Here is a 16,616-nt window from a genome sequence, read left to right as displayed (position 1 = left end):
TGAATGTATTTTGCATACTCGGAACAGAATCTTTCCTGTGACACAAAAAGAGCTTACAGTACATGGAGTAGCTACTGCAGCAGTGGTAAACTGGTATGCCACAATGCAATATTAAATCAATAACAGTTAGAGTTATAAATAAGTAAGACATACAGTTGAAGTCGGAAGTTTACATTCACCCTAGCCAAACACATTTAAACTCTTTTTTTATTTTTTTTATTTAACAATTCCTTAAATTTAAACCTAGTAAAATGTATTGTCTTAAGATCACCACTTTATTATAAGAATGTGAAATGTCAAAATAATAGTAGAGAATGATTTATTTCAGCTTTTATTTTTTTCATCACATTCCCAGTGGGTAAGAAGTTTACATACACTCAATTAGTATTTGGTAGCATTGCCTTTAAATCAATTTACTTGGGTCAAACATTTCAGGTAGACTTCCACAAGCTTCCCACAATAAATTGGGTGAATTTTGGCCCATTCCTCCTGACAGAGCTGGTGTAACTGAGTCAGGTTTGTAGGCCTCCTTGCTCGCACACACTTTCAGTTCTGCCCACACATTTTCTATAGGATTGAGGTCAGGGATTTGTGATGGCCACTCTAATACCTTGACTTTGTTGTCCTTAAGCCATTTTGTCACAACTTTGGAAGTATGCTTGGGATCATTGTCCATTTGGAAGACCCATTTGCAATCAAGCTTTAACTTCCTGACTGATGTCTTGAGATGATGTGGATATATTGAAGCAACATTTTCCTGCCTCATGACACCATCTATTTTGTGAAGTGCACCAGTCCCTCCTGCAGCAAAGCACCCCCACAACATGATGCTGCCACCCCCGTGCTTCACGGTTGGGATGGTGTTCTTCGGCTTGCAAGCCTTCGCCTTTTTCCTCCAAACATAACGATGGTCATTATGGCCAAACAGTTCTATTTTTGTTTCATCAGACCAGAGGACATTTCTCCAAAAAGTACGATATTTGTCCCCATGTGCAGTTGCAAACCGTAGTCTGGCTTTTTAATTTTTTTTTTTTTTAACTCTGTTTATTAAGTTTTGAACATACACACACACACAGACAAGACAAAGCAATATAAATAATATACTCAACTAGAAAAAAAAATACAAATAAAAATACAAATAAAAAAATAGCTTTAAAGATACCATACTTTAGACAAGTTAAACACACCGGGCAGAAGGCTACAGAGGTTAAAGGGCAATCTATAGTACAGGGACAGGGCAAACATCTCACCATTGTTCCTGTAAACAGTCAAGGGATAAGGGTGGAGAAATGCAACCACTCACAGAGAGTCATGGCCACAGACCGACCATCCACTGGACAAAAAAAAAAAAAGGTTTACAATGCTTTAAAATAAAAAAAATAAAATGATTATTCATGTAGGCGTGAACAAAATGTAAAAATAACTGGGAAAAACAAGCTCACACTTCAGTCTCTGCCTGGGCAAGATGAACAAGGCATCTGCGGACCACTTAAGTCACAGACTTATTTTAGTATTAATTGGAATGCCATCAGAGGATGGACTGTTTAAAGTAAGACCGGAATGGAGCCCAAGCCTCATCAAACAGTTTGGGGTTCCCACGTGAATTGAATTTAATTTTTTCTAGTTTCAGAGAGCACAACACATCCCTCACCCAATATTTATAAGATGGGGGAGCTGCCATCTTCCAGTTCTGTAGTATTAGCCGTCTAGCTAAAAGAGTTGTATAAGCAACAGTGTCCGACTGGATTCTTGATAGGGGGGTACCCATGGGCAATACTCCAAAAAGGGCTGTAAGGGGAGACGGATCTATAACAGTGTCATATATATCAGAGAAACATTTAAATATTAATTCCCAGAAACCTGACAGTTTATGACAGCCCCAAAACATATGCAACAGTGTGGCTGGTTCCACCTTACATCTGACACTGGTAGGATCAAAATCAGAGAATATTCTTCCAAGTTTGGCCCCCGACCAGTGGATACGGTGAACCACCTTGAATTGAATGAGGCTGTGTCTAGTGCTAAAAGAGGACGAGTGCACCCTGTGCAGCACAGATTCCCAGGCGTCTTCCCCAAATTCCTCCCCCAAATCCTTTTCCCATCGAGTCTTTAAAGGCACCAAAGAAGGGTTCTGTAAGTCATGAATGATTGCATATACATCTGAAATTGCGCCCCTATCAAGCTTGTTCAGCTCCAAGATGCTCGCTATAGCTGTATTCGCAGGCCTATTGGGAAATCCAGGTGTGTTAGCCCTGACAAAGTTTCTAGTCTGGAGATAGCGGAAAAAGTGGGATTGGGGGAGATTGAACTTTTCCTGCAGCTGAGAAAAAGAGGCAAATGTACCATCAAAGAATAATTGGGCTAGCGAGGAAAGGCCTAGTGAGTGCCAAATGCCAAAAGCCCCATCATTCAAAGATGGAGGAAATAAAATGTTCTGATTGATTGGGCATGATAGAGAAAAGCCTCGGAGGCTAAAGGCTAAACGGAACTGATTCCACATTTTAAGAGACTGCTTTACAATTGGGTTGGCACACCTTTTGCCTAGGGACACTGGGAGAGACGAGCACAGCGGAAAGTGCTGCAGGTTTACACGATTCAGACTCCATCTGGACCCAGAGTGGTCTAGGGCCAGTAGGATCAGTCTGCAGCCAGTACAGAACGGCTCTAAAATTTGCAGCCCAGTAGTATGTCTGAAAATTTGGTAGAGCTAAACCCCCCAATGACCTAGGCTTCTGTAAATGTTTTCTACCAATCCGTGGTACCTTGCCATCCCAAATAAAATGCATGAATGTTTGATCCAGTGAAATAAAAAAAGATTTTGGAATAAAAATGGGTAAACATTGAAATAAATATAGAAATTTGGGCAACACATTAATTTTAATGGCATTAATCCTTCCGATAAGAGAAAGGGGTAGCGAATTCCAAAAAGTAAAAGATTGTTTCAATCTGTCTGCTAGAGCAACAAAGTTTTCCTGAAACAAATTTGAATATTTCCTTGTCACTTTTACTCCCAAGTAAGTGAATTGATCCCGGACAATCCTAAACTGAGAACTTGTGAAAGAGCACTTTAAAGCAGCCTTATTTACAGGAAAAAGCTCACTCTTGCCTAGATTCAGCTTGTACCCTGAGATTGATCCAAACTTTTTAAGAACAGATAGGGCACGTGGCAATGAGGTATCGGGATTGGAGATAAACAAAAGGAGGTCGTCAGCATATAGCGAGACTTTCTGCTCCCAGCCCGCCCTGATTATGCCTTGAATGGCATCATTAGAGCGTAGTGCAATGGCGAGAGGCTCGATTGCCAAAGCAAACAACAAGGGGGAGAGTGGGCAACCCTGTCTGGATCCGCGGTGCAAGGGAAAATAGTCAGAGGACAAGTTATTAGTCCGCACCGAAGCCATGGGGGAAAAATAAAGAATCTTTATCCACGCAATGAATTTGGGGCCAAAGCCAAATCTATAAAGGGCAGCTGTTAGGTAGTCCCACTCAACGCGGTCAAACGCTTTTTCGGCATCAAGTGAGACCACCACCTCCGGGTCCCCCGACGCTGGGGAGTACAGTATATTCATAAGGCGCCTAATATTGAAAAATAAATGCCTATTTCTCACAAAGCCAGTCTGGTCAGAGTGTATTACTTGGTGCAGCAAGCCTTCCATACGGATGGCTAAAAGCTTAGCTAGGATTTTGTAATCACAGTTTAAAAGCGAGATTGGGCGATAGGATCCACATTCCAGGGGGTCTTTGTTTTTCTTTAGTAGTAATGAAATTGAAGCCTGATAAAGACTAGGCGGCAGCTTTGAAGTATTGAGGCACTCTGCAAATAGTCGGGACAAGAATGGGCAAAGCAGACCAGAAAACGTCCTGTAAAATTCGGTTGGAAAACCGTCCGGACCCGGTGATTTACCACTTTTCATTGCAGACACTGCTGTTGCAATCTCCTCAAGCGTAAATTCTTCTTCTAGACAGTCATGGGAGTCTGTATCAATTGAAGGCATATTCAAGCCATTAAAGAAGGAGTCAATCAGCAAAGGGTCTTCAGAGGAGGGGATTCAGAGGTGTATAGCGCAGAGTAAAATTGTTTAAATTGATCATTGATCTCTTTATGTATAACTGTGGTGGCACCAGACGGGGTCCTTATTTGTGGGATTAGCCGGATCTGATGTGCAAGGAGTTTACTGGCCTTGTCGCCTTGTTCATAGACTTTGTATCGAGCTCGCAAGAGTAACTGTTCAGCTTGCCTGGTAGAAAGCTCATCAAATTCAGATTGGAGTAGTTGGCGCTCTTTATGCAGATCAGAGGAAGGATCCGTAGCATACTTCTCATCCAATGTGGCTATGGACTCGCTCAGGTCCCGAAGTCGCTGGGAGCGAACTCTGTTTTGGTTGGCTGTATAAGAAATAATTTGGCCACGTAGGTATGCTTTGAGAGACTCCCATATGGTAGAGCAGGACATACCTGGTGTTGAATTAGTTTCTAGGAATAAGGCAATTTCAGAAGAAATGAAATTGACAAACTCCTTATCTGAGAGTAAAATGGGGTTGAGACGCCATTGATAACACCTAGGAGGTCGCTGGGGAAACTCTAGTTCAAGCACTAATGGTGAATGGTCAGAGATAACAATACTCTCGTAAGTACACTGCCGAAGGTTAGGCAGAAGTTTTGTCCAAAAAGAAGTAATCAATCCGGGAGTATGTTTGATGAACATGAGAATAAAAGGAATACTGTCTATCTGTAGGATGTAGGAAACGCCAGGCCTCAAACATAGCATATTTCTGAAGAAAGGATTGAATAAGTAGGGCACATTTAGATGGGCCTGTATTTGTTTGTGAGGACTTGTCCAGAACTGGGGACATTTTACAGTTGAAATCCCCCCCTAAAATCAACAAATGAGAATCTAAATTGGGAATAGCAGACAGAAAGGAAGAAATGAAACTTGTGTCATCCCAATTGGGAGCATAAACACTAGCCAAAACAAGAGGGGTAGAAAACAGTTCACCAGTTACTATGACGTATCGTCCCTTAGGATCAGCAATAACCTCAGAAGCTACAAAGGGAGTAGCTTTATCAACCAGAATAGCAGCACCTCTTGATTTACTATGAAAGTTTGAGTGGAACACTTGACCAACCCAGTCCTTACGCATCCTAAAATGCTCACCAGTCCTCAAGTGAGTCTCTTGTAGAAATGCAATATTTGCATTCAAACCCTTTAAGTGTGTCAACACCCTCTTACGCTTCACCGGGTTGTTAACCCCTTTGGTATTCCAAGAAATGTACTTGATCGTATTATTTCGGCCCCTCTGGGCATTCCCGTTATTCAACCCTGTCATTAGAGCATAGAATGGAAAAGCAATGAGCGCCCAAAACCCCCAGAATAACTTGTCTCAGAGTAATAATGTACGGTGGTAAATGTTTGGAAAAAGTACAGAAAAAAAACTAAAAAGACAGAATGACAACATTAGAACTGAACAATTCAACCTGCCCCCCCACCCCCTCCCCCCATCCCAGACAATACCTCCCCAAACGAGGTACAAGCCTAAATAGAACATGTTCTCTTCGCACAGTATGTCTGTGAGAGTGCGGTCTTAAACCTAAACCCACAGTCCCGCTCTTTAAAGTCGCGTTTTGTTCGTGGATCAAGCAGCAAAAATAAAGATTTGTATGTATTTTTTCAAAGAAAAAAAAGGCGAATCCCTTGTGCAAACGGAATGACAAAAGCACCACTTGTAGATGTATTTAATTGTATTCCCCGTCTTATAACAGGCATTGAGAGAGAAAATAAATAAAATGTATAAAGGCTCTCAGCCAAAAATCTAATTTGAAGTAAGGAAATCATAGTTAGACAATCCAAAATAATAGTAATTATAATAGTAGTCTAGTTGAAGCTGAGACAGTTTACAACTAATACCAAAAAACTACGTGTGCGCAACGTTGAACGTTTGCTGGGCATAAATGACGCTCAAAACTTTTAAAATTAAAGTGAGGCCCCAGAAACCGTGTAGCCTCGGGAGACATTTACTGTTTACTGGGTCAATACAAACGGATGCAGTAAACTAATAACCAAAACTATTTTGAGTCACTGAGACAATGTGTAAACAAACTGAATAGGTGAGCGAGATAAGGCACGCACACTAGATAATCAAAACCTTAGATCACATCAAATAAGCCTGAATAGTTTCACTAACTATACAAGACTAGCCTGTTATATCTAAACATAATTGTACCACAAGTGGGGTACTTACAATCCACACTGTGAGCATATTCAAGACTTCTTGATGTGACGCTGAATGTGAGCCATAGCCTCATCCGGAGTTTCAAATGTGTGGTCTTTACCCTCATGAGATATCAATAAACGGGCCGGGAATCGCAGTCCATACTTCACACTTGGATGGTCCCGAAGTACTCGTTTGGCCTGTCCGAAAGCTGCGCGCTGCCTGGAAACAGTGGGGGAGTAGTCCTGGTAAATGGAAAAGCGCTGTCCTTGAAGGTATTGCGGGCTCGTCGGAGGATCTCCATCTTCTCATGAAAAAAGTGCACTCAAAGAATTATGTCACGGGGCCTCTCCCCATCCCGGGGCTTTGGGCGCAGCGACCGGTGGGCTCGATCAATCAGGGGTTTTTCATCTAAGGCAAGAACATCCTTCAGCAGCCCTGAAACGAAATCCGTGGCGCGATGCATTTCCGCGGACTCTGGGATTGATACAAGTCTCAGATTATTGTGGCGAGAGAATCCCTCTAAACTCACACAGCTCTCCTTCACCTTTTTCAAATCCGCAGCTAGGCGTTTAACTTCAGTCTCCAGGGATGTAGTTAAATCGGAGACATTAGTAGCGGAGGCCTCCAGTGCTGCAATCGTTGTAGTGTGTGACGCAGTTGTTGTTTTGAGTAATGTAATTGCCGGCACAGTCTCGTTCCGCAGGATGGTTAAATCTGCTTTTAAAGTATCAGAAACCTCCTGTATTCTGGCCTCAATCGTAGCAACCACCTGTGTTTTCATTTCAACTATCTCAGAGCGTAGTAGTTTGATGGCTTGGAGAATGTTCATTTCAGCGCCGCCAGGCCAAGCCGCGCCCCCGGGTAAAGTGTGCGTCCCCGGGCCCACAGACTCAGGGGAGGGCGGTGATGAGAGCGGGTCTTGTAGGCCGGGTTTTCTCAAAGTCATGCTCTTGGCCTTATGTTTGGTCGACATGCTGACATTCGGAAGCAAAATAGTCTTGGTTTTTACGGAAAGGGATCACCAAATTAATATTTGAAAATAAATACGGTTCTGCTGCAGAATTCACATAAACTTTAAGAATACCACGGAAGCAAACGGAGAACACGTCAGTCACACATGGCGTCCCCTACCATCCTTCAGTCTGGCTTTTTTAATGGTGGTTTTGGAGCAGTGGCTTCTTCCTTGCTGAACGGCCTTTCAAGTTATGTCGATACAGGACTCGTTTTAATGTGGATATAGATACTTTTGTACCTGTTTCCTCCAGCATCTTCACAAGGTCCTTTGCTGTTGTTCTGGGATTGATTTGCACTTTTTGTACCAAAGTACATTCATCTCTAGGAGACAGAATGCGTCTCCTTCCTGAGCGGTATGACGGCTGCGTGCTCCCATAGTGTTTATACTTGCATACTATTGTTTGTACAGATGAATGTGGTACCTTCAGCCATTTGGAAATTGCTCCCAAGGGTTAACCAAACTTGTGGAGGCCTACAATTTTTTTTCTGATGTCTTGGCTGATTTCTTTAGATTTTCCCATAATGTCAAGCAAAGAGGCACGGAGTTTGAAGATAGACCTTGAAATTCATCCACAGGTACACCGCCAATTGACTCAAATTATGTCAATTATCCTATCAGAAGCTTCTAAAGCCATGACATCCTTTTCTGGAATTTTCCAAGCTATTTAAAGACACAGTCAACTTCATGTATGTAAACTTCTGACCCACTGGAATTGTGACACAGTGAATTATAAGTTAAATAATCTATCTGTAAACAATTATTGGAAAAATTACTTGTGTCATGCACAAAGTAGACGTCCTAACCGACTTGCCAAAACTATTTTTTGTTAACAAGACATTGGTTGAAAAACGAGTTTCAATGACTCCAACCTAAGTGTATGTAAACCTCCAACTTTAACTGTATTTTCCAATTCAATGTTGTCAATTCGATACAATTGACAAAATTATACTTTGTCATTGTTTTCACTGACAACACATTTTGTGAGACAAACGACGGAGGCATGTCATGGTGGTAACTGGTCTCTTTCCAGCATTTTATTTTTTACCTGTGCCACCCCAGTGACAGTGATGGCGACCCCTTCAGCAGTCTCAACATCCTCACACTTAGGTTGGAGTGTCATAATCTCCAGTGTAATCCTGTATGAGGAAAAACAGTATTAAGTAATCCAGACCTTAAAGGGGCAACCTGCAGTTGAAACAATAACACGTTCTCTTCCCACTGTTTGGGTAAAAAGCTATGCGATGGGGCTGTAGAAATGCAACCACTGAAATTCATAGAGCTATGGATGCAAGGACCCACCAATCCTGAAGTTAACAGGCAGAGGAGAGAAAAAGCTCTGCATCAGTATTATGGGACAATGTGGGATATGGGATAATTTGGAGGCTCAGCTGAAATATCTTCTCTCATCATTGAATAAATATTATTGGGAAGTCACATGAGGAGTTTCACAATGGCGACATTTCAGCCATGGAATATTTCTATAGTGGAATGTTTATTGTTTCTGGAGATTTATTACCTCTATTGCCACACACTTCCTTGACACACGGCCAAAATGACTAGAGACTAGTTACTGGCTATTGAGCAAACCTGCCAAATATAACCTGAAGAAAACCTAAACAAAACATTGCATTGCATGCTTTCATGTAAACCCAGGGGATAATGCCTTACAGTCAGTTAATAAACAGAGGACAGCAGCTAACCTACAGTGAAAAAGGGTAAGAATTGTGCCAAGTGACACACTGGAAAGTAGGCAGAAGAGTGAATGTGTACTGTAGTTTAAGAAGGTGAGGCCAAGTGTCCTTTGCAGTGTTTCCATTTGAAACATCCAGAACTCATTAACACAATGTAGGTCAGTAAGTAAAGTGTGGCACAGAATAAAATAGTCTTTCACGCAAGCCACCTGGTTGATTGTCAGGCCGCATATGGGTGTGCTTAGTGAATTATAGGCTATCATTGTGGAAATCTAAGATGTTGGATAACCTGTTGGAGCCGTGTTCATAAATAATAGAGGGTCTCTAAACCTTAGGAAGGCCGTTTATCCAATTTAGTATTTGTACGGAAACGTGTAGGATTATTTAGCCATTGAAGAAATAAAACAAGCCTCCTCCAGGCCATTACCAAAACAACCCATAACTGCTGATAGAATTGTCTTCATCTATCAGTCTATGCCATCATCAACGGTCTCACCTTTGAATGTCAGTGATGAGCCACCAGGCCCAGGCCCAGCCCCCCACCATGTAGGTCTTCTCATCTGAGCCACAACAGGCACCTGAGAAATTAAACAGACAAGACGTGAGTCAGTGGCACAAGATTTCCATTGGGGAAAGACTTCCATCGTTCATCAGCATTCATTATTGATACTCAGTTGACACCCTTGTCCGAGACCTTCTTAGGTTGTTAGCACAACAAGTCCTTTGACTTGCTGCCCTGCACTAGCTATGTTACTACAGGGCCAAAATGTAAAATGTTTAGGTATAGGCTACTCGTAAACTTCTATAAGGGTAGCCTACATGATTACCTAGCCTTGTGTATAATTTTCCTGCAAGCTCAGAAATCCCTTGGCCTTGGAAGCTAAGTGTATATCCTATTACAGTGTATATAGCTAAGGATGTAGTAACAAAACCAATCAAAACATGGAAGTGTCGGTATCATTTAGCTTAGGGCTGACCCCAATTAGTCGACTGGTCGAGTGTTTGGTCGATAGGCTATTTGTTCGACCGAGATTGTGTGAGTTACTGCTTGACTAAAACACATATTTGTGTGCCGATCTCAGTGAACTAATCCATTGCGGAGGCCTAAACTGAAAGCCAATTTACGCTTGATCTGAAAATGTGAGCGGAGGCTCCATATCGAGGGTCTGAGACAATTGTGGATTCTCCAGAGGAATGCAGAGGCCAATTCGAGCTTTGTACAGTATCGCCATGCGCCTCCCAAATGTTGTAACAACGTGGAGGGCCCTGTATAGCTCCGCATTGACATGATTGTTTGACGGTAGGTGGGGGCGGTAGATCTTGTATTAACACACATTCACTTCCTTGACAAGAGCTCTGCACTGCTCTGTGAAGTGCAAGAAGTATGAATGCCCTGACTTCTGCTGAGGCCATAAATGTAAATGCTGCATGGCCAATGAGGACGTCAGATTGAAATGCACCCAGCTGCACAACGCACTTCTCTCTCCAGAATGCGCACTCTCCAACCAACTTGTGCACATTCATTGTTTCATAACTTCATTGTGTGAATTGTTTGCGATTTATTGTTGCGAGTTCAAATCTCATCACGGACAACTTGAGCATGTTAGCTAATTAGCAACTTTTCAACTACTTAATACTTTTAGCTACTTTGCAACTACTTAGCATGTTAGGTAACACTAACATTAACCCCTTTAGTTAACCCTGACCCTTTAACCTAACTACTAATCTTAACCCTAACCCCTAGCCTGAGCTAAAGTTAGCCACCTAGCTAGAATTCGTAACATATTGTACGTTTTTCAAATTCATAATGGAATAGACAACAGGTGGAAATAATAAGCAATTAGCAAGACACCCCCAATAAAGGAGTGATTCTGCGGGTGGGGACCACAGACCACTTCTCAGTTCCTATGCTTCCTGGCGGATGTTTTGGTCACTTTTGAATGCTGGCGGTGCTTTCACTCTAGTGGTAGCATGAGACGGAGTCTACAACCCACACAAGTGACTCAGGTAGTGCAGCTCATCCAGGATGGCACATCAATGCGAGCTGTGGCAAGAAGGTTTGCTGTGTCTGTCAGCGTAGTGTCCAGAGCATGGAGGCGCTACCAGGAGACAGGCCAGTACATCAGGAGATGTGGAGGAGGCCGTAGGAGGGCAACAACCCAGCAGCAGGACCGCTACCTCCGAGGAGCACTGCCAGAGCCCTGCAAAATGACCTCCAGCAGGCCACAAATGTGCATGTGTCTGCTCAAACGATCAGAAACAGACTTCATGAGGGTGGTATGAGGGCCCGACGTCCACAGGTGGGGGTTGTGCTTACAGCCCAACACCGTGCAGGACGTTTGGCATTTGCCAGAGAACACCAAGATTGGCAAATTTGCCACTGGCGCCCTGTGCTCTTCACAGATGAAAGCAGGTTCACACTGAGCATGTGACAGACGTGACAGTCTGGAGACGCTGTGGAGAACGTTCTGCTGCCTGCAACATCCTCCAGCATGACCGGTTTGGCGGTGGGTCAGTCATGGTGTGGGGTGGCATTTCTTTGGGGTGCCGCACAGCCCTCCATGTGCTCGCCAGAGGTAGCCTGACTGCCATTAGGTACCGATATGAGATCCTCAGACCCCTTGTGAGACCATATGCTGGTGCAATTGGCCCTGGGTTCCTTCTAATACAAGACAATGCTAGACCTCATGTGGCTGGAGTGTGTCAGCAGTTCCTGCAAGAGGAAGACATTGATGCTATGGACTGGCCCGCCCGTTCCCCAGACCTGAATCCAATTGAGCACAGCTGGGACATCATGTCTCGCTCCATCCACCAATGCCACGTTGCACCACAGACTGTCCAGGAGTTGGCGGATACTTTAGTCCAGGTCTGGGAGGAGATCCCTCAGGAGACCATCCACCACCTCATCATACAGGCACGTGGAGGCCACACACACTACTGAGCCTCATTTTGACTTGTTTTAAGGACATTACATCAAAGTTGAATCAGCCTGTAGTGTGGTTTTCCACTTTAATTTTAAGTGTGACTCCAAATCCAGACCTCCATGGGTTGATAAATTTGATTTCCATTGATCATTTGTGTGATTTTGTTGTCAGCACATTCAACTATGTAAAGAAAAAAATATTTTATAAGAATATTTCATTCATTCAGATCTAGGATGTGTTATTTTAGTGTTCCCTTTATTTGTTTGAGCAGTGTATATTTAATCCAGCAGTGTATATTATTTCATCTCGCAACCATATACGCGCTCTCCTCCTCTCACCTTTTCCCTTCACTTGTGGACTTCAGTGCACCACAGATAAGCTGTCTGTGACCGGGCGAAAAAACCTTTCAAAACCAAACTATATCATGACTGCTAACCACTACGCAGAGACTATATCGTTGTCACCTCACAGTCAACATAGCTACTGGAACTAATGGGTTAGTAAACCCGCTACAATCATGCAGTAGTGTACAGTCAGAACACAGTTTAACAGTTACACCGGCAGGCCCCAGGGGCATTCAATTAATTAAACCAAAATCTTACATTGAATTGTTAGATTTCCGATTTTGGCTAGCCATAACCAGCTAGCTTCTCTGTTTGAGCCAGGTGTTTGTATAGACTAAACTAGCTGTTGGCATTCAGCTAGCTAAATAAACATTTTAAAAAATACAACCAAATATAGCTAGCTCTCTCTTGTGCCTCCTTAAATTTTAGAAGAAATACATTTGTTCAAAACTGTTTAACATTTGTCTTTCTCTCTGAGTCAACTACTCACCACATTTTATGCTGTGCAAGCTAGCTTTAGTTTATGCTTTCAGTACTAGATTCATTCTCTGATCCTTTGATTGGGTGGACAACATGTCAATTCATGCTGCAAGAGCTCTGATAGGTTGGAGGACGTCCTCCGGAAGTTGTCATATTACTGTGCAAGTCTATGGAAGGGGGTGAGAACCAAGAGCCTCCTGGATTTTTTTTATTGAAGTCAATGCGCCCAGAGGAGGACAGAAGCTAGCTGTCCAGAAGCTAGCTGTCCTCCAGCTACAGCTTGTTGTGACCCTAGAGTGTGCTGCTGAGGCTACTTTAGACTTTCATTGCAAAACAGTGTGTTTTAATCAATTATTTGGAGAAGTTAAGACATTTGCTAAAGTTATCTAAAAAAGGACAACTTTAAATGTTTCAATATTTTTGTTTTTATGAAATTCACCGAGGATGGTCCTCCCCTTCCTCCCATGAGGAGCCTCCATTTTACCATACGAAACATATCATACTAAATGATATCTCATATTTATGTACAGAACAATACGAAATTCTCTGACACCAGGTTGGTTAACCAGCTGGTAACAACCTAGCCCAAGATGTACTCTTAAGGAGCCTAACTTTACTGTTACTTCTTAAAGGTCCTTTCAGGACCCTGTCTTTCAAAGATAATTCGCAAAAATCCAAATAACTTCACAGATCTTCAGTGTAAAAGGTTTAAACACTGTTTTCCATGCTTGTTCAATGAACCATAAACAATGAATGAACATTCACCTGTGGAATAGCAATAGCAATAGCAATTGAGGTCACAGTTCTGAAAACTTAGGACACTAAGAGGCCTTTCTACTGACTCTGAAAAACACCAAAAGAAAGATGCCCAGGGTCCCTGCTCATCTGCGTGAACGTGCCTTAGGCATGCTGCAAGGAGGTATGAGGACTGCAGATGTGGCCAGGGCAATAAATCACAATGTCCGTACTGTGAGACGACTAAGACAGCGCTACAGGGAGACAGGATGGACAGCTGATCGTCCTCACAGTGGCAGACCCCGTGTAACAACACCTGCACAGGATCGGTACATCCAAACATCACACATACGGGACAGGTACGGGATGGCAACAACTGCCCGAGTTACCCCAGGAAGGCACAATCCCTCCATCAGTGCTCAGACTGTCCGCAATAGGCTGAGAGAGGCTTGACTGAGGGCTTGTAGGCCTGTTGTAAGGCAGGTCCTCACCAGACATCACCGGCAACAATGTCGCCTATGGGCATAAACCCACCGTCGGTGGACCAGACAGGACTGGCAAAAAGTGCTCATCACTGACGAGTCGCGGTTGTGTCTCACCAGGGGTGATGGTCGGATTTACGTTTATCGTCAAAGGAATGAGCGTTGCTCCAGAGTACAGGACTCGGTGTGAGATCAATTTGGAGATGGAGGGTCCGTCATAGTAGGCAATCTCAACACTGTGCGTTACAAGGAAGACATCTTCCTACCTCATGTGGTACCTTTCCTGCAGGCTCATCCTGACATGACCCTCCAGCATGACAATGCCACCTGCCATACTGCTCGTGATTTCCTGCAAGACAAGGAATGTCAGTGTTCTGCCATGGCCAGCAAAGAGCCCGGATCTCAATCCCATTGAGCACGTCTGGGACCTGTTGAATCGGAGGGTGAGGGCTAGGGCCATTCCCCCCAGAAATGTCCGGGAACTTGCAGGTGCCTTGGTGGAAGAGTGGGGTAACATCTCACAGCAAGAACTGGCAAATCTGGTGCAGGCCATGAGGAGGAGATCCACTGCAGTAATTAATGCAGATACTGACTTACTTTTGATTTTGACCCCCCTTTGTTCAGGGACACATTATTCCATTTCTGTTAGTCACATGTCTGTGGAACTTGTTCAGTTTATGTCTTAGTTGTTGGATCTTGTTATGTTCATACAAATATTAACACATTTTAAGTTTGCTGGAAAATAAACGCAGTTGAAAGTGAGACGTTTCATTTTTTGCTGAGTATGTTATTTTCAGAGGTAGACTGGCCCTTGCAGCCAAACACTCCATCTATCGATTCTCAATTGTGATACGGTTCTAGAAACACAATAACACCAGATGACAGAATCATCAGGAGGAATGAACGGTTGGGGCGGAGAGATATTCACCTCTCACCGGGGTCCATCCGGTAGCACTCAGAATCTTCATGGAAGTAAAAAGCAACGCAATTACTGTTTCATTAACTAGCTAACGTTAGCTATACATTAACTGAAAACACTTGGCAAACGAACAGGTTTTGGCTGTCACCAAAAGCACTCACAAACTTCTACAGATGCACAATCGAGATCCTCCTGTCGGGGTGTATCACCGCCTGGTACGGCAACTGCTCCGCCCACAACCGTAAGGCTCGCCAGAGTGTAGTGAGGTCAGCACAACGCATCACCGGGGGCAAACTACCTGCCCTCCAGGACACCTACACCACCCGATGTCACAGGAAGGCCATAAAGATCATCAAGGACAACAACCACCCGAGCCACTGCCTGTTCACCCCGCTATCATCCAGAAGGCGAGGTCAGTACAGGTGCATCAAAGCTGGGATCGAGAGACTGAAAAACAGCTTCTATCTCAAGGCCATCAGACTGTTAACAGACCACTAACATTGAGTGGCTGCTGCCAACACACTGACTCAACTCCAGCCACTTTAATAATGGGAATTGATGGGAAATGATGTAAAATATATCAATAGCCACTTTAAACAATGCTACCTAATATAATGTTTACATACCCTACATTATTCATCTCATATGTATACGTATATACTGTACTCTATATCATCTACTGCATCTTTATGTAATACATGTATCACTAGCCACTTTAACTATGCCACTTTGTTTACATACTCATCTCATATGTATATACTGCACTCAATACCATCTACTGTATCTTGCCTATGCCGCTCTGTACCATCACTCATTCATATATCTTTATGTACATATTCTTTATCCCCTTACACTTGTGTCTGTCTATAAGGTAGTAGTTTTGGAATTGTTAGCTAGATTACTTGTTGGTTATTACTGCATTGCCGGAACTAGAAGCACAAGCATTTCGCTACACTCACATTAACATCTGCTAACCATGTGTATATGACAAATACAATTTGATTTGATTTGGTTAACAAAATAACCATAGATTAATAACAATTAAGCATTTTGTTGGCTAGCTAACGTTAGCATGCAGGCAGAACACCTAACGTTACCAGAAACAACCACGGCTTCATTTGGTCCAACTGTATGGCAGCTACCCATCTTCTTCCGGTGATATATCCTCACAAATATGCGTGAAACCGTTCTGTATTGTAATATACTTTGGTTGTGTGGTTTTAAAAAAAGTCAATATTCACAGCGTCTCTGCCACTATTCAATCTCCTGCAAGCCCTCGCCCCAAATCAAGACTGTGACGTAGCCTAGCTAGTAGCTAACGTTTGCCCTGCCCACTTCAGGGGGCTCCCTCCCTTCCCATGCAGTGTGCACTCGTAGCCGCTAGGGAGTAGCATTTTCTAAACTGTACTGTCTGGTAAAAACCGATGGTAGTAGCGAGCATCTACTGTCTACTATCTGACTAACGTTTCGCCCTGCCTGTCTGTATCAACGATGCACACATATGGAGCCAGATACTTGCCAAAAGGTTGAACAAACATATCATTAGCATTATAACAAAATCTATACGTAAATTATTAGGATTGTAAGAAAAGCCATGCATGAAACAAAGGTTACGTATGTAACCACGGTTATATGAGCTATATAGATCAGTCAAATATATTGGTATCACTCTGCACCGGAGAGATACGTCCGAGGTGAGGATTTACAGATTTACTCCCGTGTACACCTGTATCATGGATGGGGTCCGCCCCTATATATAAACCCAATGGCCGCGACACACATTCTCTACACCATTTTTGAGGCGCCTCTAGAAC

The 16,616-nt window shown here is 43.2% G+C and overlaps 1 protein-coding gene across 1 annotated transcript in view; it reads right to left on the bottom strand.

Annotated features, from left to right (window-relative positions):
- LOC139385871 (flotillin-2) overlaps positions 1-16,098 on the bottom strand; it is a 40,065-nt gene extending 23,967 nt beyond the window's left edge. Inside the window, exons 1-3 of the mRNA XM_071131151.1 lie at positions 15,900-16,098; positions 9,415-9,496; positions 8,273-8,363 (exon numbers count right to left, since the gene is read on the bottom strand). Of these exons, the coding sequence (XP_070987252.1) occupies positions 8,273-8,363; positions 9,415-9,496; positions 15,900-15,948 (222 nt within the window). The 5' untranslated portion in view covers positions 15,949-16,098. The remainder of the gene's footprint in view (positions 1-8,272; positions 8,364-9,414; positions 9,497-15,899) is intronic.
- Between the last annotated feature and the right edge of the window lie 518 nt (positions 16,099-16,616).

This window comes from Oncorhynchus clarkii, chromosome 27 (assembly GCF_045791955.1).
Source record: "Oncorhynchus clarkii lewisi isolate Uvic-CL-2024 chromosome 27, UVic_Ocla_1.0, whole genome shotgun sequence".
NCBI lineage: Eukaryota > Metazoa > Chordata > Actinopteri > Salmoniformes > Salmonidae > Oncorhynchus > Oncorhynchus clarkii.
This window is presented reverse-complemented; position numbering and strand designations above follow the sequence as displayed.